The sequence below is a fragment of the Myxocyprinus asiaticus genome, chromosome 42 (genome assembly GCF_019703515.2).
Source record: "Myxocyprinus asiaticus isolate MX2 ecotype Aquarium Trade chromosome 42, UBuf_Myxa_2, whole genome shotgun sequence".
Classification (NCBI taxonomy): domain Eukaryota; kingdom Metazoa; phylum Chordata; class Actinopteri; order Cypriniformes; family Catostomidae; genus Myxocyprinus; species Myxocyprinus asiaticus.
The window spans coordinates 7229908-7251929 of NC_059385.1; the positions used below are offsets into that span (position 1 = coordinate 7229908).

General features: G+C 38.1%; 1 protein-coding gene across 4 annotated transcripts in view; it reads right to left on the reverse strand.

Annotated features, from left to right (window-relative positions):
• The window catches only part of LOC127432220 (protein Aster-B-like), a 67969-nt gene that overhangs the window by 7803 nt on the left and 38144 nt on the right, over positions 1-22022 (reverse strand). For 2 of the 4 annotated variants that reach the window (XM_051683112.1, XM_051683108.1), the window contains 16 exons: positions 19996-20212; positions 19271-19291; positions 17560-17580; positions 12214-12298; positions 11196-11299; positions 10798-10893; positions 10633-10713; positions 10417-10532; positions 6278-6431; positions 5561-5753; positions 5137-5280; positions 4209-4327; positions 3466-3608; positions 3209-3312; positions 2587-2790; positions 2234-2324 (listed from right to left, as the gene is read on the reverse strand). In XM_051683112.1, coding sequence (XP_051539072.1) covers positions 2234-2324; positions 2587-2790; positions 3209-3312; positions 3466-3608; positions 4209-4327; positions 5137-5280; positions 5561-5753; positions 6278-6431; positions 10417-10532; positions 10633-10713; positions 10798-10893; positions 11196-11299; positions 12214-12298; positions 17560-17580; positions 19271-19291; positions 19996-20212 — 1893 coding nt within the window. Of the gene's footprint in view, positions 1-2233; positions 2325-2586; positions 2791-3208; positions 3313-3465; positions 3609-4208; positions 4328-5136; positions 5284-5560; positions 5754-6277; positions 6432-10416; positions 10533-10632; positions 10714-10797; positions 10894-11195; positions 11300-12213; positions 12299-17559; positions 17581-19270; positions 19292-19995; positions 20213-22022 lie in introns of all 4 variants that reach the window. The other 2 variants (XM_051683111.1, XM_051683109.1) reach the window with 2 other exon arrangements.

Sequence of the window (22022 nt, forward strand, 5' to 3'; positions counted from 1 at the left end):
AACAACACAGACAGTCATGATTTTTTACATGCACTAATTTTCGTCAATCCGAATAAATTAAATCCGATTGCAAATTCCGAATGTACTGTTTATATGTCCCCTAAACTTTGCAATCTGATACAAATATTCGTTTACATGTGCATTACATGTATTCCGAACCAAACTTCTGCGCATGCGAAGAGCGTCAGTCGTTGTGTTCTGAAGAAGTGGAGAAAGGCTGAGAAATTGAGAATGGCACCAAAGTCCGTAATTGGTGTTTTTACTTTGTTCTAAGACATCTTGAGATATCTAAAAAAAAAAAAAAAATGCCAGAAAAGCTTTCTTCTAATGTTACTCACTCTTTTCAACAAACAAAGAATTAGAAGCAGTGTCTAATACCCCGTCTGAATTTATGTATTTGCCTCATGCCCATTCCTCCTCTAATATAATCGCAGGCATGTGTGCGAGTATGAAGTAAAGACAGTGGGTGAGAGTTGTCCTTAGAGACTTTAAGCAACAGCGGACGGGATGCTACGCAAAAATCACTAACCAATAATGACGATGGAATGGAGCATTTAATCATTCAAGAAAAAAAAAGGTAGGCTATTTAAAAAGAAGGGATGCTTGAGTGTTAAATAACTGTCAGAGGAAGAGTTTTACTCTTGTGCGAAATAAATAGCCTACGTCTAAAACCTAGATATTATTATTAATAGGCTACCAATATTTTTTAGTTTTTTTTATTCAAAGCATATAATCGTGTGTAATTTAACATACGTTTTGAGGAGGACGTTTAGGCTATTTACTGTGTTCATTTTGCATCATCTCTTGTAAAACATATTCTAACATTTACTTTCCTAATCTGTCACTATGGCAAAGAAGAAATGCTTTGAAAAATTATGGTTTCGACGTCAGGAACTGAGTGAAGTTGCGTACACGCAATGGAACACAGAATGCCGTAAACGCACCTGCTGCTTAAAGTCCCTATTAAGAATGACACAACGTTCTTTTTTGCTTTAAGTGATGTCATGAAAGAAAATATGTGCCCTACAGAATATTCAGTGTGAGCCCGCGTTTTATCATTGCTTTGTATAAATTAGGTTCCCGTGAAGAGTATTGTGTATAAACATAGATACGCACCACATCTCTGCGCATGAGCGAAAGGTTTTTAGAATACGATTGAGAAAGTAGTCAGATTAAAACATTTACATGGCTAATATTTTTATTTTAATCAGATTATTTTAGGTCTACACCACCCCCTTCAATCGGATGGAAATTTCATTTGGATCCAGCTCAATCGGATAATTTTTTGTGTTTACATGAAGGCTGATTGAGCTATCAGTCAGATTCTAAACGTATTATTTGGTTGCAAAACAACCATTGCCATATGCAAAAAATATTGCCGTCCAGACCAGTAGAGGGTGCTGCTTGCTCACACAGCACTGACTGAAGCGCTGACTGAAGCACTAAAATACATACTACATTTTAAAACGCAGCCTTTTAAGTTTTAGTAATCATGTAAGACCATATTGTGATTTTAATCTTAACTCAATCAGTCGTGCAGATTAAATGGATACCATACCCATGTCTCAGAAGTCAAAGTTAGTCAAAGCGTTTTGGATGGTTTCCCTCATCATGTGTAGGTAAGTGCTACTTTAGCAACTGTCACGTCTGCAACGCCGGTTTGTCCTCATTAATGTGAGAACAAGTCCTTAAAGTCCATATTACAAGTCCTTAGGAGTGCCAAACCTTCTACATTTTTTGGCTATCATTATTTCTGGATTGTGCATTTGATATCACAGAGTTTTAACAAAGTGTGTTGATGATTAATTATAAATAAAGCATCATTTTGTTTTTTTAATCTGTGTTTTCATGCATGTAACCGATATACCGATGGTTTTAAATTTTAAATTGGTCAATAACTGGCCGATAAATATCGATGGCCGATACATTGGCGCATCACTACTTATATACTGTATAAATGACCTTTTGATTGCCTAATATAAGTCATACTATTGTTCATCAGTGCAGGCCATCATGTGCACTTTTTATGTTAATATATACATGATTGTGACATCATAATTATAAATGTATTTATATTTTTTTAAACTTTTTTTTTAACGTTTTAACTTTTAAAAAGGACAAAATCTGTATTTCATGATGTGGCTGCTTCAAATGAGCTGCATGTGAATTTGTTCATTAATTCCTAGCTGTGATTTGTTGCTCTGACTCTGGTCTCTCAAGTGAGAATACTCACACTGAGCTGATGATGAGCAGGAGTTTGGAAAAACTGTAGAGAGCCAGGCCCTCAGATCTGTGTTCCGGGATGTGTCTGGTCTGCGTGGATCCTGTGGAACGGGGTGACATTGTATAGAATGTGTAATGAAGGAATACATAACACATTAAACAAAATATTGCTGTGCTGAGAAACTATTATGAAGTACAGTATCTCATTGGGATGGACAAAAAACATGCATAGAATTGTTCTTTTTTTCCTTTATAAAGTACAAATGGGTAAAATGTGTAAAGCAATGTTCATTTAAGACAGGACAACCACATAATCCTTAGTGGATTTGAGTCTTTCAGGAAGAAGTCTGGTTGATGTCTCACCTGCCACGTGTTTGATGCGGTGGACGACACTCTTCTCGTCCTCAGGTGTGGTGACGGGACTGAGCGCCTCATCCAGGTTCTGCTGTCTCATGTGCGTCAAGGGGCGTTTCCGACGCCTCACTGTAGCTGTGCGTAACGCTTTGGAGTTGGGAGACTGTTTGTGAGGTTCAGAAAGCAGCAGCTGTGCCTTATTTAACTCCAACTCTACACACACACACATACACAGAAAAAAAGAGATTGTTGGCACACTTAGTTTTTAGACAATTACTAGCATATTTAGTCTTATTTTTCATCTTCACTTCCTTCTTAATAAATCGTATCTATTATTATTTAATTATTGTGTCACTTCGTTTATTTTGATATAATTGATGGCTTAATTTATTATAATTTTCTTTTTTTTTTCTTTTTTATTATGTGTTATTACTTGTTTACTCCATTTGTACTATTGTTATTTTATATTATGTATTTCTGCACTATTTTCATAGTACGCTGTAAGGTTCAAACACTTGGCAATGCAAAATAAATAATTAACAGGTTTTTTTTTTTTTTTCCAATTGAATTTAAATTGAAAAATTTTAATCTGCAGTGTTTATTGTGTTATCCCTGCTCTGTCAAAACTCACCTAAATACCTGAAATATTCATCTAGGCCACTCCAGAAGTTTCTCTCTATAAAGCCCTTGACCAATCCCCACGGCTGCTTCCTGTAGCGCAGTTCAGCCGATATCCTTCAAAGTTAATTAACACAAGAGTGGTTTCTTACTTTTACATTATATATACTGTAATGTTTGAATTTAACTTTGTATAGCACACAGGGCACATTATTGACAACATTCAAATGAAATTATAATTGGATTCTAATATTATTGTGTGGACTTTACCTGAGGCGGCACTTGTTCTTGGCTACTCTAGTGAGCATGTAACGGTTGAGCGTGTAAAAGTAATCGTGATACGGGACATCGTGAGCGATGACTTCAGCATCGATGATGTAACACTCGCTCACCTGACTGGCCTTGTGTAACGTCTAGAAGGAAAACACAAAGAAACTACAGCTTTTCATAACATCACAACGACAGAAACTACACTAAACATGTCCCACATACAGTATAAGTAGGGCTGCGCAATACGTCAAATAAATAATCGAGATTACGAGATTACAATAGTTAAAAGTGTCTTTTACAGCATACATTGTGGTATATTCCTTTTGCACAATTTACAATGTGTTTTTTGCAGCAGTGGAGCATTAATCAATCGCAGAGAAATCCATTGCTTGATTTTTGTGTGTAATTTTGTCAAAAATGTAATAACAGTTTTGTTTGTCATGCCGCAAAGTGGGCAAATGTGAACTTCACTGTTTAGGCTCTGTCTTGATTTACTGATGTATAAAATAGCAATCAAGTAATTCAGAACCAGTCCTCATCTTGTTTTGGATGTGTAGCCTATATAAAGAATATGGCATGCAGTTGCCCCTGACAAAATAATTTTTTGATGTAAATTATTTTAAACAGACACAATCGCAATTACAATATAAAGAGATATAATCAACAATTATCATTTTTGTCATAATTGTGCAGCCCTAATTATAAGGTTTGTTAATCTCTTCTGGGGACTGGGGTAAGCTCACCTGTGTCTCTGTGACTGTGGCTGTCTTTGGGGCAAGTGGGTTGGAGAGGGAGATGGTGTACATGATCTCTCTGGTCTGATTACCCGTTTCCTCCTTCCTCCAGGGATGATACACCACATCTACCAGAGAGAGAGAGCGAGAGAGAGAGAGAGAGAGAGAGAGAGAGAGAGAGAAAGAGTGTGTGGGGAAAAGGCAGTGATAAATCAGTAAAATAAGAAATATCAGGGCCCCTGGGTACCCAGGGCGTGCTGAGTGACTCCAGCCAACCTCCTAAGCAACCAAATTGGCCCGGTTGCTAGGGAGGGTAGAGTCACATGGGGCAACCTCCTCGTGATCACTATAATATGGTCCATTCTCGGTGGGGCGCGTGGTGAGTTGAGCGTGGATGCCGCGGTGGGTGGCGTGAAGCCTCCCATGGCAACGTGCTCAACAAGCCACGTGATAAGATGCATGGGTTGACGATCTCAGACGCGGAGGCAACTGGGATTTGTCCTCTGCCACCCGGACTGAGGCGAATCACTACGCAACCACGAGGACTTAAAAGCACATTGGGAATTGGCCATTCCAAATTGGGAGAAAAAGGGGAAAAATCCACAAAAAAAAAAAAACAAAAAAAAAAGAAATATCAGTAAAACCTGCATTCTCTTGTGGATCACTACAACCAAGTGATAGAACTTTGAGGTGATCAGCCCAGTTGGTGATTTAAGAGGTAGTTTCCTTTGCATCAGTTTAAAAACTGACAGCGTTATATATTAACAATGTTTTTTTTTTTTTCTGTTTTTTTTTTATTGAGGGGAATAAGTGTTTATTTCATTTCAGAAATCTTATTTGATATCAATAAATTGTATAATATCTATATCTATATGATATCAACCATCTGCTACCTTGCTCTCTAGATATTGGCATGAGCCTGGTTTCAGGTGCTCACCCGAGAAGCGTCTCTGCTCCAGAAAGTCCCTCATGAACTGGGATTCAGTGAAGAGGATGTCATAGAGTTTATCCACACTGAACTTATACACCTCATTAATGTAAAGCTTCCCATTCAAATCCTCCTGGAAGGCCTGTACTTCCCCTGCTGAGAACACACAAACACACAGATGAAATCTGTGTTTAGTTTTAAACAGGAAGAGACCCTATGTCATGAAATGACACCAAAGTTGTTGGGACAGTGTCCCCAAAGACACCGTAAGTAAATCTTGGACGAACTGACATTCTAAATCATTTTTACACTCAAAATATTAATTTGCTCATCAAGGTGCAGGGAAATCATTATATATCGTGTCTCAAAATAACTGAAAAGGCTTTTTGCTACTCAGTCTTTTGTTTTTGGTAGTGTTGGAGTGTTAACACACCTTCGTCGTGTGTTTCTGAGGAGTCGCTGAGTTCGGTGGGCAAGTCCTCATTGTCGTTAAAGTCAAGGGAGGGGGAGGGGACATGAACAGGGAGGGAGCCACTGGTATCTGACAGCATGTTGTCAGGTAAAGGCAGAGGCAGGAGATCTTCTGGAACACAGCCTGTAAAGTCTTCCACTGGGGGCATGTCAAACTACACAGACACATAACAATAATAAATCATTTCTGTGAACAAAATCTGAATTTGATACGGCACATATGTATGTCTGGCTTACGAAAAACATATTTCAAATGGTCACAATACAGCATAACCTCAGTACTGGAGTTTTAAACTCGTTTTTAAAACTTTAGTACTGAGGTTATGCTGTTAATTAGAGTAATGCTATGTTCACGTCACGTTACCGCAATGCCAAGATTTGGTGCAGTTCATGTCCTTTCTATGGCAACACTCCTTGATTGGCCAACATTTTGCTAACTATCATCAAGTGGTTGGTTAGCCGACTCTTTTGTGCAAGCTATGGTAATGGTAAGCCATATTAAATATATAAAGTGTTAAGAAGTTTCTCTAGGACTCTTCTCAAAATTCAGAGCTTCCAACTTGTAATTTTGTGTTCAACAAAGACGTGAATAGTTCATACAAGATGGGAGCATCATGTGGACTATTTTTATTCCCACACTAATGCTGTGATGTGTTTTGTGAAGGAGCCTGGTGCTTACATTGACCGGTGCATCTGTGCTGTCCGTGGAATTGAGACTGCTATTGGGGAACACTTTCCTGTGTAGCTGGGGGCTGATGTCTATTTTGGCCTCTGGGGTTTTGGGGCAGTTGTCATTAGCCTCATTGTCTTCAACAGGAATCTCTTCACAGTACCTGCACCAGGGAGAGGGGCAACAGCTGCAGGTCAAGATTACCAGCTCGGGCAGCAGAACAGACCAGCTCCCACAGATAATGATGCGAATAACAGTGGGAGAAAAGGAGATGTGGAGAAATGAAGAGACGAAGATGTCTATAGCAATGAATGATGAGTTCTGAGCTGTCAAATGGATATTGGGTGTACTTTGACTAGATGTATCTGATTGGTTGGGTATTTCTGTCTAACTGGGTCTTTTTGATTAGCTACAGTATATGCGATTGGGTGTTTTGGATTGGCTGTATCAGACCAGGTGTTTTTGACTGGCTACATCTGATTAAGAGTTTTTGATTGGCTGTATCTGACTGGTTGTTTTTTGATTGGTTGTATCTGATTAGGTATTGTTGACTGCCTGTATCTGATTGGTTGTATTTAACTGGCTTTATCTGATTGGCTGTCTCTGACTGGGTGTTTTAGATTGCCTGTACCAGACCTGGTATTTTTGGTTGGCTATGTCTGATTGGGTGTTTTGGATTGGCTGTATCTGACTGGTTGTTTATGACTGGCTGTTTCTGACTGGGTGTGTTTGATTTGCTGTAACTAATTGGGTATATTTGAATGTCTGTATCTGATTGGTTGTATTTAATTGTCTGTATCTGATTGGCTGTATTTGACTGGTTGTACTTGTATGTGATTGGTTATATTTAATTGGCTGTATCCGATTGGCTGTATTTGACTGGTTGTACATGTATCTAAATGGGTATATTTGATTGGCTGTGCCTGATTGGGTGTTTTTACAGGTTGTACATATATCTAATTGGGTGCTTTTGATTGGGTGTATCTGATTGGGTGTATTTGATTTGGTGTATGACTGGTTGCACATGTATATGATTGGTGTATTTGATTGGCTGTTTGACTACATCAGGGGTCTGCAACCTTTTGACATGGGCTGTGTCTCGTTTGAAAGGCTGCATCCTCCGGAGGTCGCATTTGTTGGCCGCATACGTCATCGAGGCTGTCTCGTTTCAGAAAAACGAGTAGGACACTTCGAATGCAGCCTTCGAATGCGACTTTCTTTCACGAGAATTCGGAGGATGCATGATGTATATCCTTCGTGGGCACTCACAACCCACAATTCTTTGCTTCAAAAAAAAAATGACGCCAATTTGCCCGTAAATATGATGTTCAAACGCAAGGAATGTTAATTCCCAAGTTGAAGTACCTCAGTAGATGGGTGCAGAGTATATAATATATATAATTATATTAAAATAGGTAAAATTAGACTAAAATTACACCTGTAAAATCTATTTTCTTTTCTCTTTATATCATTATAACTCTCCTAAAATTTACTTCATACATTCCCTTCCAGAGGGAGTTTGTTCCCTTCTCACTCAAAGCGCTAGGGCTTGTTAAAGAGTGGCGTGCTGTCATAGCAACCACGTTACGTTACGTTTCCATTGTCCTACAAAGGCCATCTTGTTCAAACAAGGCTTGTTTAAAGGAGGACGCTCAGTATACTGCAGCCTTCAAAGGACGTGTCCTAACTAGCACGCAGCCTTCGAAGCGAGACACAGCCACAGAGTGCCATTTCTTATTTTCCTGGTCAATGGCTTTGCCGAATTTCCGAGTCCACTTGTGAAAATTTTTCTAATTTGCTTTTTTCTAATTGAATAGTTTATTTTTCATGACAAATGATATTATCAGCATAACAGTTTGAGTGAAAATTTTGTGCAAAAACCGATGATTATGATATAATCATGATCCTGCATGTGAATTTTCACAGAGCATCTTAAGTGCTTTAATGAAAGAAAACCTGTCCTTTTGTACAAAAGTGTTAACACAGTTAATGTCACAAATTTGCATATTTGATTACTGATCACGAAATTGTGTGGAATCTTAAATATTTCTTATATTATGTCATTGTAATCATGTAATTACTAGCACACAAGCAACAGCGAGAGAGGAGCAGGCTATTTTATTTATATGACGTTTCACACCTGCATTCCAATCTACATCTTGATGTAATCCGTCCTCATGATCATGCAGCATTTTCACGAGCTGAAAAATATTAAAGAGTGATGAGACTCGCACTGCATGTGCAAGCCATTCGCGCATCCCAAGTCGATCAACTATTTAGCCCTTTTCGGTGAATCGCCTTGTGGAAGGCCTTGTGGATGGCCTTGTGGAAAGGCCCTCCGTGGAGGGCTTGAGTTGTCCACTTTCATTTGGAACACCCATTCGCGCATCCCAAGTCGATCAACTATTTAGCCCTTTTCGGTGAATCGCACCTGCAAAATCCTAAAACTTTATTTCAGGTTTAATTTATATTTTGAATAGACTTGAAAAGATATTTGAACCACACGATGTGGGTTTATGTTTTCTCTTTTAATCATTTAATGTTATTTTGAGTGTGACCATGGTTTAAGGAGGGTGTACCTGTATACTGGGTTGGAAACCTCAAGGATTAATAGTGGTGTTTTCCTTATTACATCACGTGTTGTTCTGAAAGCAAAAAGAAACAAATGAAACACGTTTACGCACAATTAACCGAAAGTGAAGTGCTGCCGGCTCGTGATGTGCGAATGGCTTGCACGCGCTGCACGAATCTGTTGGGTATACTGCAGTCTTGTCACGTTTTTACTTTTTGTTTAGCCTCCCATTCAGCTCATAGCATAATCATGAGGAAGGATTACATCAAGATGTAAATTGGAATGCAGGTGCGGAATTTATATAAATGAAATATGGCAAATTCCAAACGGAAGTGAGCATCCCTATGCCCTACTCCCTGGGTTGAGCCCTTGAAGTGGGAACTCTGAAGGGAGCAGGGCACTCACGTCTCATGTATGGCAGTTTGGAACACCCTTGATGAAGGGAGTAATGAAAGACATATGTCACTTTCACTTTATCTTCCCCTGAAACGTTACCATGATGGCGCAGCGCAGCTGTTCTAACAACAGGAATCTCTTATTTATTGCTGTTAATTTGTTGTTGCAAATAAATATACTTTTTGTAATCTTTTTTTTTTCAAAGATTGCCTTTGAGTCTTATTTAATATTGCTTACTGTTGCTGTTTTAATAACAATAATAATAGTAATATATCTGTACATAAATGTATATAAAATACTTGAATGAGCGTTTCTTGCCGAAAGTTATTTGGTGCACGAGAGGTCTTAATAATAAATAAATAATAATAAACCACAGGGTTTAGTCTAGCCTACAGGAAAATTGTACTGTGTTTTTGGAGTATCTCCTGCTTATGGCTGTCTACTATCTTATATATGAGGATGAAATTAAACTGCAGAGGAGGAGAAGTATCTGTTATCAAACGGCTATAGCGCTTGCCCGAGCGTTTGAACATGTAATATGTTCTGATCGACAACCCTGCTTTAAAATATATCCCGAGGACACACAACCCAAGGTGATGTGATCATAAATGGTAAAATTACTTCCTCAAAGTGACCATTGCATGTACCCTTCACTAATGGCCTTGTGGAAGGGCCCTCCGTGGAGGGCTTGAGTTGTCCACTTTCATTTGTAACACCCCTTCGTGTGGTGCCCCATTCCCGCAGTGCCCTTCGAGGGCGCAAAAACGCAGTTTGGAATTTGTCTATAGTCTACTCTTCTCTCGCTGTTGCTGGCATGCCAGTGATTACCCCTCCGCATGCTAATGCTGGCATGTGTGCCATAGGTTGCCGACCCTGGACTAGATGTATATGTATCTAAATGGGTGTAGTTGAATGGCTGTACCTGATTGGGTGTTTGACTGGTTGCACATGTATCTGATTGGGTGTATTTGATTAGTTGTATTTAATTGGCTGTATCTGATTGGCTGTATTGGACTAGTTGTATACATACTGTATCTAATTGGGTGTTTTTGATTAGCTTTAACTGAGTGGGTGAATTTGATTGTATGTATTAGATTGTACAGTATGTGTCTGATTAGCTGTAATTTTAAAATAATGAATCAATTAGATGACGCAACATATGTGACAGGCCAAGACTTACCCCATGGTGTTGAAGTCATCATCAGGAGGAACATAATCTTCATCGTCACTGGTCAGACCCAGCTCATTCCCATAACACTGATGGACAAAATGCCACAGTTCTTTGGGACATAATGGCTAGATAACAATGACAGATAAAGAGAGAAAGAGAGTGAGCTAACATGGCCACCAGACATTTCATTATGCATTTGGGAATAATGAAAATGTATTGTCCAACCTTGTCCAGGAGAGCATTTTGCCAGAGTCTGAACATCATCATGTACGTTCGATCTCTTGCACCAAATGAGGTAAAAAAGTGCTGGAAGAGCATACATTAAATATTAGAGTGTGTACAGTAGAGTTCATTAAACTGGTGAAAATACTGGGCCTGTACAGTACTTACCTTCTCACTGTCTGTGCACAGCTGAATTGCATTGGGGATGAGTCTGGCCGTCTTCTCTTTTGTCATGGAGCAGACGTCTTTCAACCTCACAGTCAACTATTTGCAGAAATACAGAGACAGACCTCAACACAAACTCAACCTGAACAAACCAGCAGCAGACAGTGCTGAATCTCACCATGCTGAAACACGGTATATTAAATGTGTATCAATTTCCAGAGTTAAAATGACAGGAACAAAGTACTTAAACCTTAAATGAGGGGTAGAAATTTTTTTTTTTAAGCAGAATCAGCTGTTTCCCCACACATATCTTTACTGATCCAGCTGTGTAACGGTGAGAGCATGTGGCATGTGAGACTGATGCCTTCTGTCTTGGAGATGAGTGTAATGCTTCAACTCACCAGGGTTTCCCAACGGAAGATGTTGCTATAGAAACAGATCCAGTTTTCTGAGAGGTAGAGGCGACCCTGCAGGAGAATATCTCTCTGAAGGGCACAGGAGTAGTCTGTCGGAATGAGGTAAGAGGTCAGAGGTGAAAGGTCAAAGACAGAAGCTGACTTGGGCTGTCAAGCTCCAAAAGAGGACAATTAATGTAGTCTATATGACTTGTGTGTTATATTCCAAATTCCAATTTTGTGTTCCATGGAATAAACATGTACTGTATGTGTTTCAAGCAAAAAGAATAGACCTTTGGGTAAACTATCCCTTTAACTGACTCCATCATTAAAGGGATAGTTCAGACAAAAATGAAAATTATCTCATCAATTACTCACCCTCATGCCATCCCAGATGTGTATGACTTTATTTCTTCTGCAAAACACAAATTAAGATTTTTAAAAGAATATCTCAGCTCTGTTGGTCTTCACAATGCAAGTGAATGGTGAACAGAACTTTGAAGATCCAAAAAGGACATAAAAGCACTATAAAATTAATCCATAAGACTCCAGTGGTAAAATCCATATCTTCCGAAACTATATGACAGGTGTGGGTGAGAAAGAGCTCAATATTCTTTTTTTTTTTTTTTTTTACTGAAAATCTACACTTTCACTTTCACATTCAGTCCCCTACTGGTCGGGCTGGTCAAAGGTGGAGATTGATAGTTAAAAAGGACTAAAATATTGATCTGTTTTTCACCCACACTTATCATATCGCTTCAGCAGATATAGATTTAACTACTGGAGTCATATGGTATATTTTATGCTGCCTTTATTTCCTTTTTGGGCCTTCTGAGTTCTGGTCACAATTTACTTGCATTGTGAGGACCTACAGATCTGAGACATTCTTCGAAAAATCTTCATTTGTTTTATGCAGAAGAAAGTAAGTCATACACATCTGGGATGGCGTGAGGGTGAGTAAATGATGAGAGAATTTTAATTTTTGGGTGAACTCTCCCTTTAAGATTCTTGCTCACATACTTACCCACAATGAGACGCTCCGTATCAGGCAGCTGCTTAAAGAGCTTCCTGAAGTCTTCATTTCGCTGCTTGTATGTGGGGCTCAAAACCTGAAATACAAGAGGAAAGTATGAGATTTGCTATACAGACACACACAAACCCAAACAGAGACATAAACAGTTAAAACATTCAGCATGCATCAGATCAGAGGTTTAAAATCTTTGATGGACCAAATCTTGTTTATTGGAGACAAAGTATTTGTAAAACAATTTCTGCATTCCTCTTTGTACTTAGAAGAAACTGTTTTCTGTGTAATTAAAATAGTTACAGTAGACCACAAGAAATGCTTTGGCAGGTGATATCTTCTTTGATCTGCTCTGTGACACACAACCTAGTAAAAGTAAAAAATGGGGTTCGTGTTTTTTTTTTTTTTTTGAGCCACAAACACATGGAGGTTGTCCAAATTCTACCACAAGGTGAGAGGTCTGTTTACGTGACTGTGTGTTTTCAATAAAACCACCCGTCAGACTTTCTCAAAGGTTGATTCACATGAAACATGTCAAGACAATGTCCTGGTCCTATTTTACTCCAAACTCAAAAGAAACAATAATACATTACTGTAAATTTTGCATATATAACATAAAGCCTATTTTAGGGCCATTAAATTTTTTTAACATTGACATTGTTTGAATGACAGTTTCACACATTTTCACCAGCAATTCTGATTATTGCAATGCAAAAAAAGATGGTCATTATGATATTCGCATTACCGCAATGTGGAAAAAATTATTATCTATTATTTAAATAGTATAGTATTTATACATTATAGTAGTGCTTGGTACTGCCTTTCATTTTCCCAGATTTTAATAAAACACAAAAATTGTAATCAAATTTACAGTAATACAGTAAAAGAAAATGACCGTGTTACGGTAATGAGAATCATAATTGAAAACAATATGAATAATTTAAGTAAAATGTCCAGACACATTATGCTAATGAGAATTTTGGAGGAAAATTTAGCTTGTCAAAATGCAAAAAATTCTTCATGGTCCTAAATGTAGGCTTCATTTTGTATTTGCAAAATATATTTTCATATTTTTTGGGGTTGGGGTTAAATATGACCAGGACTTTTTCTTGACAGTTTTCATGAGATTCACCCCAAAGCATCTAACATGCACAGGTGGTCTCCAGACCCCCAGAAAACCATCAATGAATGATCCTGAAGGTCTATCATAATTAAAGCAAACCAAAGCAAAATGCTGCGCTATAATGGACAGATTCCTCCTCCTCCTCTACTCTCTGATTGGTTGCTTACAGCAGGAATGCTCTCAGAATCCCAATCCCAGTCAGTCCAGTGGTACTGGGACGTCTCAGGCTGTTGGACCGCCTCCCAGTCAGAGAGCCAATCAGAATCCATCTCAAAACTGAGGACTTTCATTGCTCACTGGAGACGTTCCAATGCCTCAGTTCCAATGATCTCAGTTCCTGATGATGGTTGAATTCCTTACAACATGCACGTTACGCTTCAATCCAGCTTCAGAACAGCCCAAACTCTGAAGTGACCTGAAGTAACCTCTGCACCCCTTGTGGAGGCGTCGATTGGCATTACCTGTTTTTTCTTAAGGGGTTCAGCTTATGAGCTCTTCGTCTCGGCTTATAAACAACACCAAGACAATCCTCCAAGAACAGCTAAAGTACTTTCTCAAAATCCTCACACTGATAAGAGACGGAGGTTGTCCATTATCATGACGAAACTGAATAACATTTTCCTCAAAAAATGAGTCAAGCATTTAATGTGACTGAGGACAGTCGCTGGTCAACTTTGAAAGATTGTGACAAAACATGTTTGTCCTGTGGTTAACAGAAGTGGCAAATCAGAAATTCTTTGGAGCTTCAACGTTCTAAAAATGGAAATGGTCCTTTATACAGTAGCTGTTATCTTCCATTTTTAAGGTTCCAGAACCAATTGCTTTCATGGAATATTTCAGATCCAAACCTCTCATGATGTTTGCTGATGCAGTTATCTGATGGAAACCTTCACAGTCTTCCTAGGTGTTTGGAAAAAACAAAGTTTTTTGACAAAAAAAGTGGTTTTGTTATCACCAAAATATTCAGAGGCAGACATCTCTTTACACAAATCCCAAAAAACTTTGATTGTTTGAGGAACCCCAAAAGAACCACTGGAGGAAAACCTGGAAAAGTTGTCCTAAAAATGCAGGTTTCTCGTCTTTCAAAATTCTCTCATGTGCCACAAAATTAATTCATATGCTGTAAGTTGTTTTTAAGTAAAGATCTCCCCAGAGGAAGCAAAATACGTTACAAGTCTAATTTGACCAGACCATCCTGAGCTGAAACAGCCCTTTACTACAGCAAGGCAGAGTTCTCGCTGAGACTTTCTACAAAACAATTCTGCAGAAACAGAGAGGGAGGGAGTGGGAGGGGCTTGAGAAAATGTTTGTTTGTAAGAAAGAGAGAATGGGAGGGGCTAGGGAAGCCAGCAAGCCAATAGAATAAACAGGAGAGGAGAGGGTGGAGCAGTGTCAGATGTAGTGGGATTTTCACTTCAGGCAGTACAATTTTCTCACTCACGATCGAGGGTTTGTGAAATGTATATCTTCAGTCTTTCAGCTCTTTCTGTCATAACAACACTCCCCCTCTAAATCAGCCTCTCAGATTTTGTCTCTCCAGAAAAACAGGATAGTTCACCCAAAAATGAAAATTCTCTCAATATTTACTCACCCTCCTGTTTTTCCAAACCTGTATGCTTTTTATTCTTTCATGAAACACAAAAGGAGACCTTATGCACTATGTTAGCCTCAGTCACCATTCACATTCATTGCATCTTTTTTTCCATACAATGAAAGTGAATGGTGACTGAGGCAACATACTGCCTAACACCACATTTTGTGTTTTCCACGAATGATTGAAAGTCATACAGGTTTGGATGAGGGTGAGTAAATGAAGACAGAATTTTCATTTTTGGGTGAACTATCCCTTTAATTCTCCAGTGATGGCAACTGTTACACGTTTACCTCATGTACTGTCCATATAACCCGAGCTCACATACTGAATTCAGAATTGCCAGCTGCAGAGGCTGTCAGGGACCTGATGCAAAACCAAAAAAAGTAGCAAAAACAGTAAAGGGTTTTTGCTTCCATTAGGTGCAAAAAAAGAGATAAAACAGGGGATGTGAAGAGGAAGAAAGGATAGAGAGAGTTTGAGAGGGAAAACACAGAGCCCCAATTGTGCACAAGAGTCATTTTATAGTGTTGGTGTTGAGGCAGGGCCAAGGACAACGCCTCAGTCTTCCTTCACTCCCTCATTCTCTTACTCTCACAGGGTGAATGAACTCTGGTAACTTCCTGAACTGGAGGAAAGGGGGACAAGGAGGGGATGCCATATGGGTGAATCATATCTCTCTCTCTGTCTCTCTCTCTCCTCCAAACGCCTCTTAAGCAAAAACACCTGAGGCCACTGCTGAAGTAGACATGTTGTTGAGTTGTTGAACAAGGCTGAGGCATCCAGCATGTTTTGTCATAAACTGAACTTCATGACAGAGGCTAAAGAGAACAGTCCATGGAGTTTTTCTGCGACCACACATGGGATGTGATTATTTACAGTCATGAGTAGGAAGTGCGTTTTCTTCACTGACGTCCTATTGGAATGAACGTCTGTTTACAGCTGACATTTTACAACTGAGCAAAACAGATGAAAGCTTACAGTCTTCTGCGCAGTACAACACATATAAGCAAAATCAGATTTAAGATTAAGATCTGTGACATTTTTTTTATGACAATTAAGCACCCTCACCCCCCATAACTCTTATTACCGTTATTTCATTCTTATTACTGTAATTTCATTCTCATCAATGCAATGCAATGCAAAAAAAAAACTAATAATATATAATTTAAAGCTGAAGTGTGTAACATTTTCTGTGTTAAAATACTTTCTCTTATCCCTGCTTAATATGCAGAAACAGCTACTGTAAGCACTGTGTGTCTGTGGTGCTATAAAATTTTATCTGTTTGTTTTGAGTGACACGTCCGGCCAGACACAACAACACTGACTCCACCACTGGCGTGAGTTGGGGGCGAGACTCTCTTTTTATTCCATCAACAGCAGGCAGGGGGCGTTTTCGGAAGGGGGGGGGGTATTCATGTCCTGCTTGATTGTAATGAAAATGTCAACATGCAAAAAAATCTCAACTGTCTTATGAAAAGGCTTACATTTTCATTATGAAAAATATACAATAAAGAAATTTGATGTTTTTGTGAGATTCACCCTTGACTGCCGATCCTCATAAACAGGAAGTGTTATCTCCACACAGATGCTGTTTTCCACACATCCTGTTTTTCTCCACTTCTAAACAATGAAGAAGTCAGGGGTTTGTCAAGCCAATAGACCTTAGTCACAGTAGCGCCATCTTTAATTTATGAGAATGAAAACAAGACTGTGAGGGATAAACTTACTTACCATCTCTCCATACAACCTTTAGAAGAGATTAATATACATCTATCCCTCACGGCCTCGTTGTCATTCCCGTCAACAATTAAAGATGGTGCTGTTGTAAATAAGGTCTATGAGAATTACAGTCATAAAAATGGCTAAAATCTGCCCGGTTAAGAACTGTAGAATACTGTGCATACAATCCAAGTTATGCAGATCTGACCATGGAGGAAATACACAGTTAATTTAAAGTAAAGAACAGTACCATCTTTGTTCAGATGTTTTGCAGTGTGTATTTGTCAGGGTGGCCTAGAGGTTATGACCATCCAGATATTGAAAAAACATCATAAAGGTACTTGAAACATACTGAAAAATGTCATTACGAGCTGACCTGAAAAAGTCAGTTCTTTCCCACGGGAACAGAAATGCTGTGAAATGTCAGGTCAAACAGAGTCAAATGTTAGGTCACACAGAAAAAAAAGGGTAATAAATTCCAACATCATGAAATGTCTGTGAAGGCAATTTTGCTCAAATTTACTCCCACTGTGACTGTATAACAACATCAGAAGGCAACAACCTCAGAAATTCGTGATGAGATTAAATGCTGGGGATATTCTCACATTCTACAACTGATAAAGCCACTCGGATATGTGACAAAATGCCTTTAAATAATGAAACTAATGACCTCAAACTGACAATATCAATATCATGAAATGGAAACAAATTCTTTATATGGGTAAAGATGTCACAAATGGTCCAGCATTTGCTCTAGACAAATCTGTAATGCAGCTTCCAATCAGTATCCAGCTCAGCACATCACTATACAGACCCAAATCATCACATATAACAAAAACAAAAAAAAAACACATAACTTGCAGTATCACTAATACGAGAAAAAGGATATGAAGAGTAAAAACAGACTTACGTTATACCAGCTTTGACTTTTCTGGAAGTTTGAAGAATCCGGTGGATAAATGAAAAAAGAAGAAGGAAACATTACAACAGAGTGAGTTTTTAAGATGCGTGAGTACTTCATACATACATATATTACATATATTTAACACCCACATCTGACAGGATTTATTTCAAATCTGCAGGTATGCCTGTGTGATTTAGATAAAGATTCTATCTATCTATCACTCTCTCTGTCTGTCTGTCTATCTATTCAGCACAGGTATAAGTGAAATTCAGTTGGGTATATTATAAATTAAGGGATATGGGAAAGCTCTGCTTGTGTATGGGATATTCCACACAGAAATTATTTAATAACTTCTTAGATAAAACATATTACCCATACACACAGCTACCACAAGGGGGCAGTATTTGCACAAAATCATAATTCTTTTGTATCTGTTAGGTGTTGCAAAACACAAGGACATATATTACAGATTAACAGCTTTGAATCCCAAAGGACTCTTCAGTTATTTAGTTTAATAATAATAATATTAATAATAATAAAATACATGGATATAAACATCCAAAACTATTCTTTATTTCTATCTCTCTGACACTCGACACATCAGACACCCGACTAAGTATATTTTCACATATACTGGGCCTCTACATAATTCTACTGTGGACTCATCGGAGGGGTCAGGGCTCAAGGGCATGTCAAACAAATATTCATCTTACTTTAATCAGGTTTAGTCTGTCATACTGGAGAGAAAATTAATGAAGAGTAAGAGGTCAGGTGACAGCGAGACACCAGAGCCATGCCAGGAAAGCATTATGTATTTTGACTAATATATAGACATGTCATTGTTTCTCTACATTTCTCTTTGCAATAGTGTAGGTATGTCTACTACATACTGGTGTGATACAAAAATAAGTGGCAATGATGCCTCAGAATGAGTTATGGGTTGAGTGGTATTTTGTAAAACATAATTCACTCCAACATTAGATTCCCACAAGAGCATTTTAAAATGCAGATAAAATCGTTGTACTGATGTGGAAGTAGACTGGAGTAGACCCAATGTTTATGTGTGTAACAGGCAGCGCAATGTGTGAATCCATGTGTTTCAAGTGACATTTACAGCAAACTGTATCTACACTAGATAACAAGCCTGATAACTCAACAAGGCCTTATAGTAATGGTATTTAGAAAAGATAAACTAAGGCCATGACTACATTAATCCATTTTTTGTTTGAAAACTCTGTTCTTAGTTTCTTATCGTAATCGTTTTTAAGTATACAGACATGGAGAGCGTTTTCGAAATGTTCCACTTTTTTGGTGGTGGAAAACAGTGTGAATAAGAGGTGTAAATGTAGCAAAATCAATGTATCTTCAAACTAAAACTTATCAGTGTCGTTTTAATGACAGATTTGAATGGGCACTGAGGGAAAATGTAGTTTCAGGAAGAAAACTGAGAAAAATCACACACAAGCTACTTGTATTGAGTGAAGAAAATCCAGTGTGGATTTCCAGCGTGGATGTGACAGTGATATTGTTTAATTACTTAACTTTTAAATAACATTTTTGTAGCCACACAAATCATTTTATCCAGGAAAATGTTCAAACATTTAGCTTGCCATTAGTAGCTAGCTTAGCAGGGTTAGCATGTATTAGCACGGGCAGGTGAAGCAGAGCATTACAGGCAGGGTCAGAGAGAGAGAGAGAAGAAAAGAGTGATGCTTACTTTAGACAGTCTCTTGTGTGACTAGCATGCATAAGAGGAAGAACAGATATCAGAAAACAAACAACAAAAAAACTTTATGAATTATGTGCAGAGAAAATAAAACACTTCTGGGTGGCAAAGCTTCTAGGTGTATTAAAACAGTGATGTTCTGTCTCAACGTTAAAATAAATTCTTTCTGTTTATGAAGTGCTGATGAATATGGAATGACAATGATTACTGATGAGTCATACTGATTACTTTTACTGTGGTTTATGATGAGTTGTTTTTTTTTTTTTTGTCCTTTTTGGAGCTTGACAGAGTCACTTTCAATTTATGGCAAAATCCGCCATGTGAAGATTTTTCAAATTTTTACATTTGTGTTTTTATGGAAAAAATAATGTCACACAGGTTTAGAGGAACATTACGGTGAGTAAATAAAGACAGAATGTTCATTTCTGGGTGAAATGTTCTCTTAAGGTCTAAATCAGGACAAATCATATGGGGCCGGATTTGTAAAACAGCTTCTTAACTATTTTATTCTTATTTTCTAACTTAAGGAAAAAAGTTACTTGTAATGTATCCTAAGTTTTTATCCTTATGTAACGTAATGTATCTTTTTTTACTTTTTTTTCTAAAGAACATTTTCATGAATCTGGCCCCTGGAATTTCATTATAAGAGTTAGAATTGAGCTTACAGGCCAGGTAAACCTGCACTTAAAAGAATTTTATTCCCAAATATACTTTACCTTGGAGTTTTTGCCGCTGGGCCGAGTGGTGTGAAGCGTCTGGCTGTATGTGCGCTGAACTGCTTGTTCTGGGGTGGAGGGGGATTTGTCGGATGAATGATCGGAGCTCTTCTCCACCATATTCTCTCCCTCTGGACTCTGGGATGTTGGAGAGCGCGAGCGTTTACGCAGGATGGGTGAGCAGGCCGGCGTGCTGCGGTTCGAGTTGCTGGCAGTGCTAAGGAGAAATGTAAGAATAAATAAATGACCATAAAAAACAGACTGTCCACTTTGAAAATAATGCAAGTGGCTGTTAGAGCCATGGTTTAGTGGTTATTGCATGGGACATAGAGCCATGGTGCTCATTTGGGCATTTCTATGTCTCCTAATTCCAAGTAGTCTCTCTAATATGTCAGTTGTTAACTTTTTTTAGCAAGTACTGCTTTAGAAATGTAAAAACTATTTATGACTCCTTTTCTACAGTAAACAAATGAAAATTAAGCGATTAAGTAATAATTAAATGAAGAAAGAGTTTTTATTCATTTTAACATTTTAAAGTTTAGTCTTGGTTAAAGTGATATAATCCTCTGAAGCGAGTTGAATACAACACCAGAAATCACACAGGTAAATGCATCAACTGCATTGAATAAATGTGATGGCATTGAACATTTAATTGATCTCATTGATTATAAAAATGTTTTTTTTTTTTTTGGAATATTCCATGAAGACAGTCTAAGGATTCATAAACATTTGTACTCCTCTAAAGTCATTCATACGTAAAATAATTTACATTTTAGATGCTGTCAATACATTAATATTGTATGTGTCAATGAACCACTAGAACCACACTTTACCTAAGAATACATACAGATACTCATGAGATCACAATGGGTAATCAAACTTGCAGGAAATGTTTGCAGTGCAGATGTAGATTTAGATTTGGTTCCTTTCAGAACATGTCATCTTATCTGGCATATTCTGACATTTTTCTGCATCTGCGTGTCTGTGTTGGTGAAATAATCCCAGCAGGGGATTCTTTGGCCTTTAACCTATGCCCTGTCAGCTTCCAGGAATGTATTCAAACTGACATCTCTTACCAAAACAGAGCAGCAAGGGTTCAAGTATCACCGTGCTTCAGATTGTGTGGGAATTTCCACATAATTGATATATTGTATCATCTTTACAAAAATGAATGAATGCAAATTCTCAAGGGGATTTTTTACTCAAACACACAGGTCGAAACACAGGAACTAATGGTCTGATGACCAGTAACACAAAAATGAAAATCTTTTTATTTGCTAGAATTATCTAGCAGATGTGTGCATCCACGCTCTCGGATTTGCATAATATAAACAAAAGACCACAAATCTGAACTGCATGTGCATGTGATTAAATGTAGAGCAAAAGATAACTTATATACAAGTCTACTGGTTCTATGATTTCCTCTGAGCATTAAAAACCTAGAAGAACAACCTAGATAAACATAGGTCTGTCAGTTTAATAGACTTCATTTACTTACAAAGGTCAAGATGATGAAGATAACACCAAAGATGAAAAGTCTCTCAGAAACATCCATCAATCTATCTGCAGCAAACCCTCATATCTTCCTGCAGTCGGCCCATCATGTGTCCCTCATAAAGGGCACAGAGCTCTATTTTAACTATGAATGTTCTGTACCTGAGCTAAGAGCTGGCCGTCTGGAAAAACAAACAGTGTGACAAAAGAGAGATAAAGGCTGAGAGAGAAAGAAAGAGCAGATAAAACACACTATAGAACAGTGCTTCTCAACCTTTGTAACTCGGAGGTCTCCCACTGTTCCCCAACACAAGGGGGACTTTTTTTTTTTTTTATGTGAAACTTTATTCTGAGAGGTTGATAGATGTTCTAAGGTGTTGATTATTTTTCAGTAAATGCACGGCTATGAAGTAGATCCAGATCTTGACCGCATTATGTTTCCATTTCACTTCGGCAAATTATTTCAGTTATTTAAATCACCCGTACAGCAAACAACCAATTAAAACAAAGACAAAAATGATAAACAATTTCCA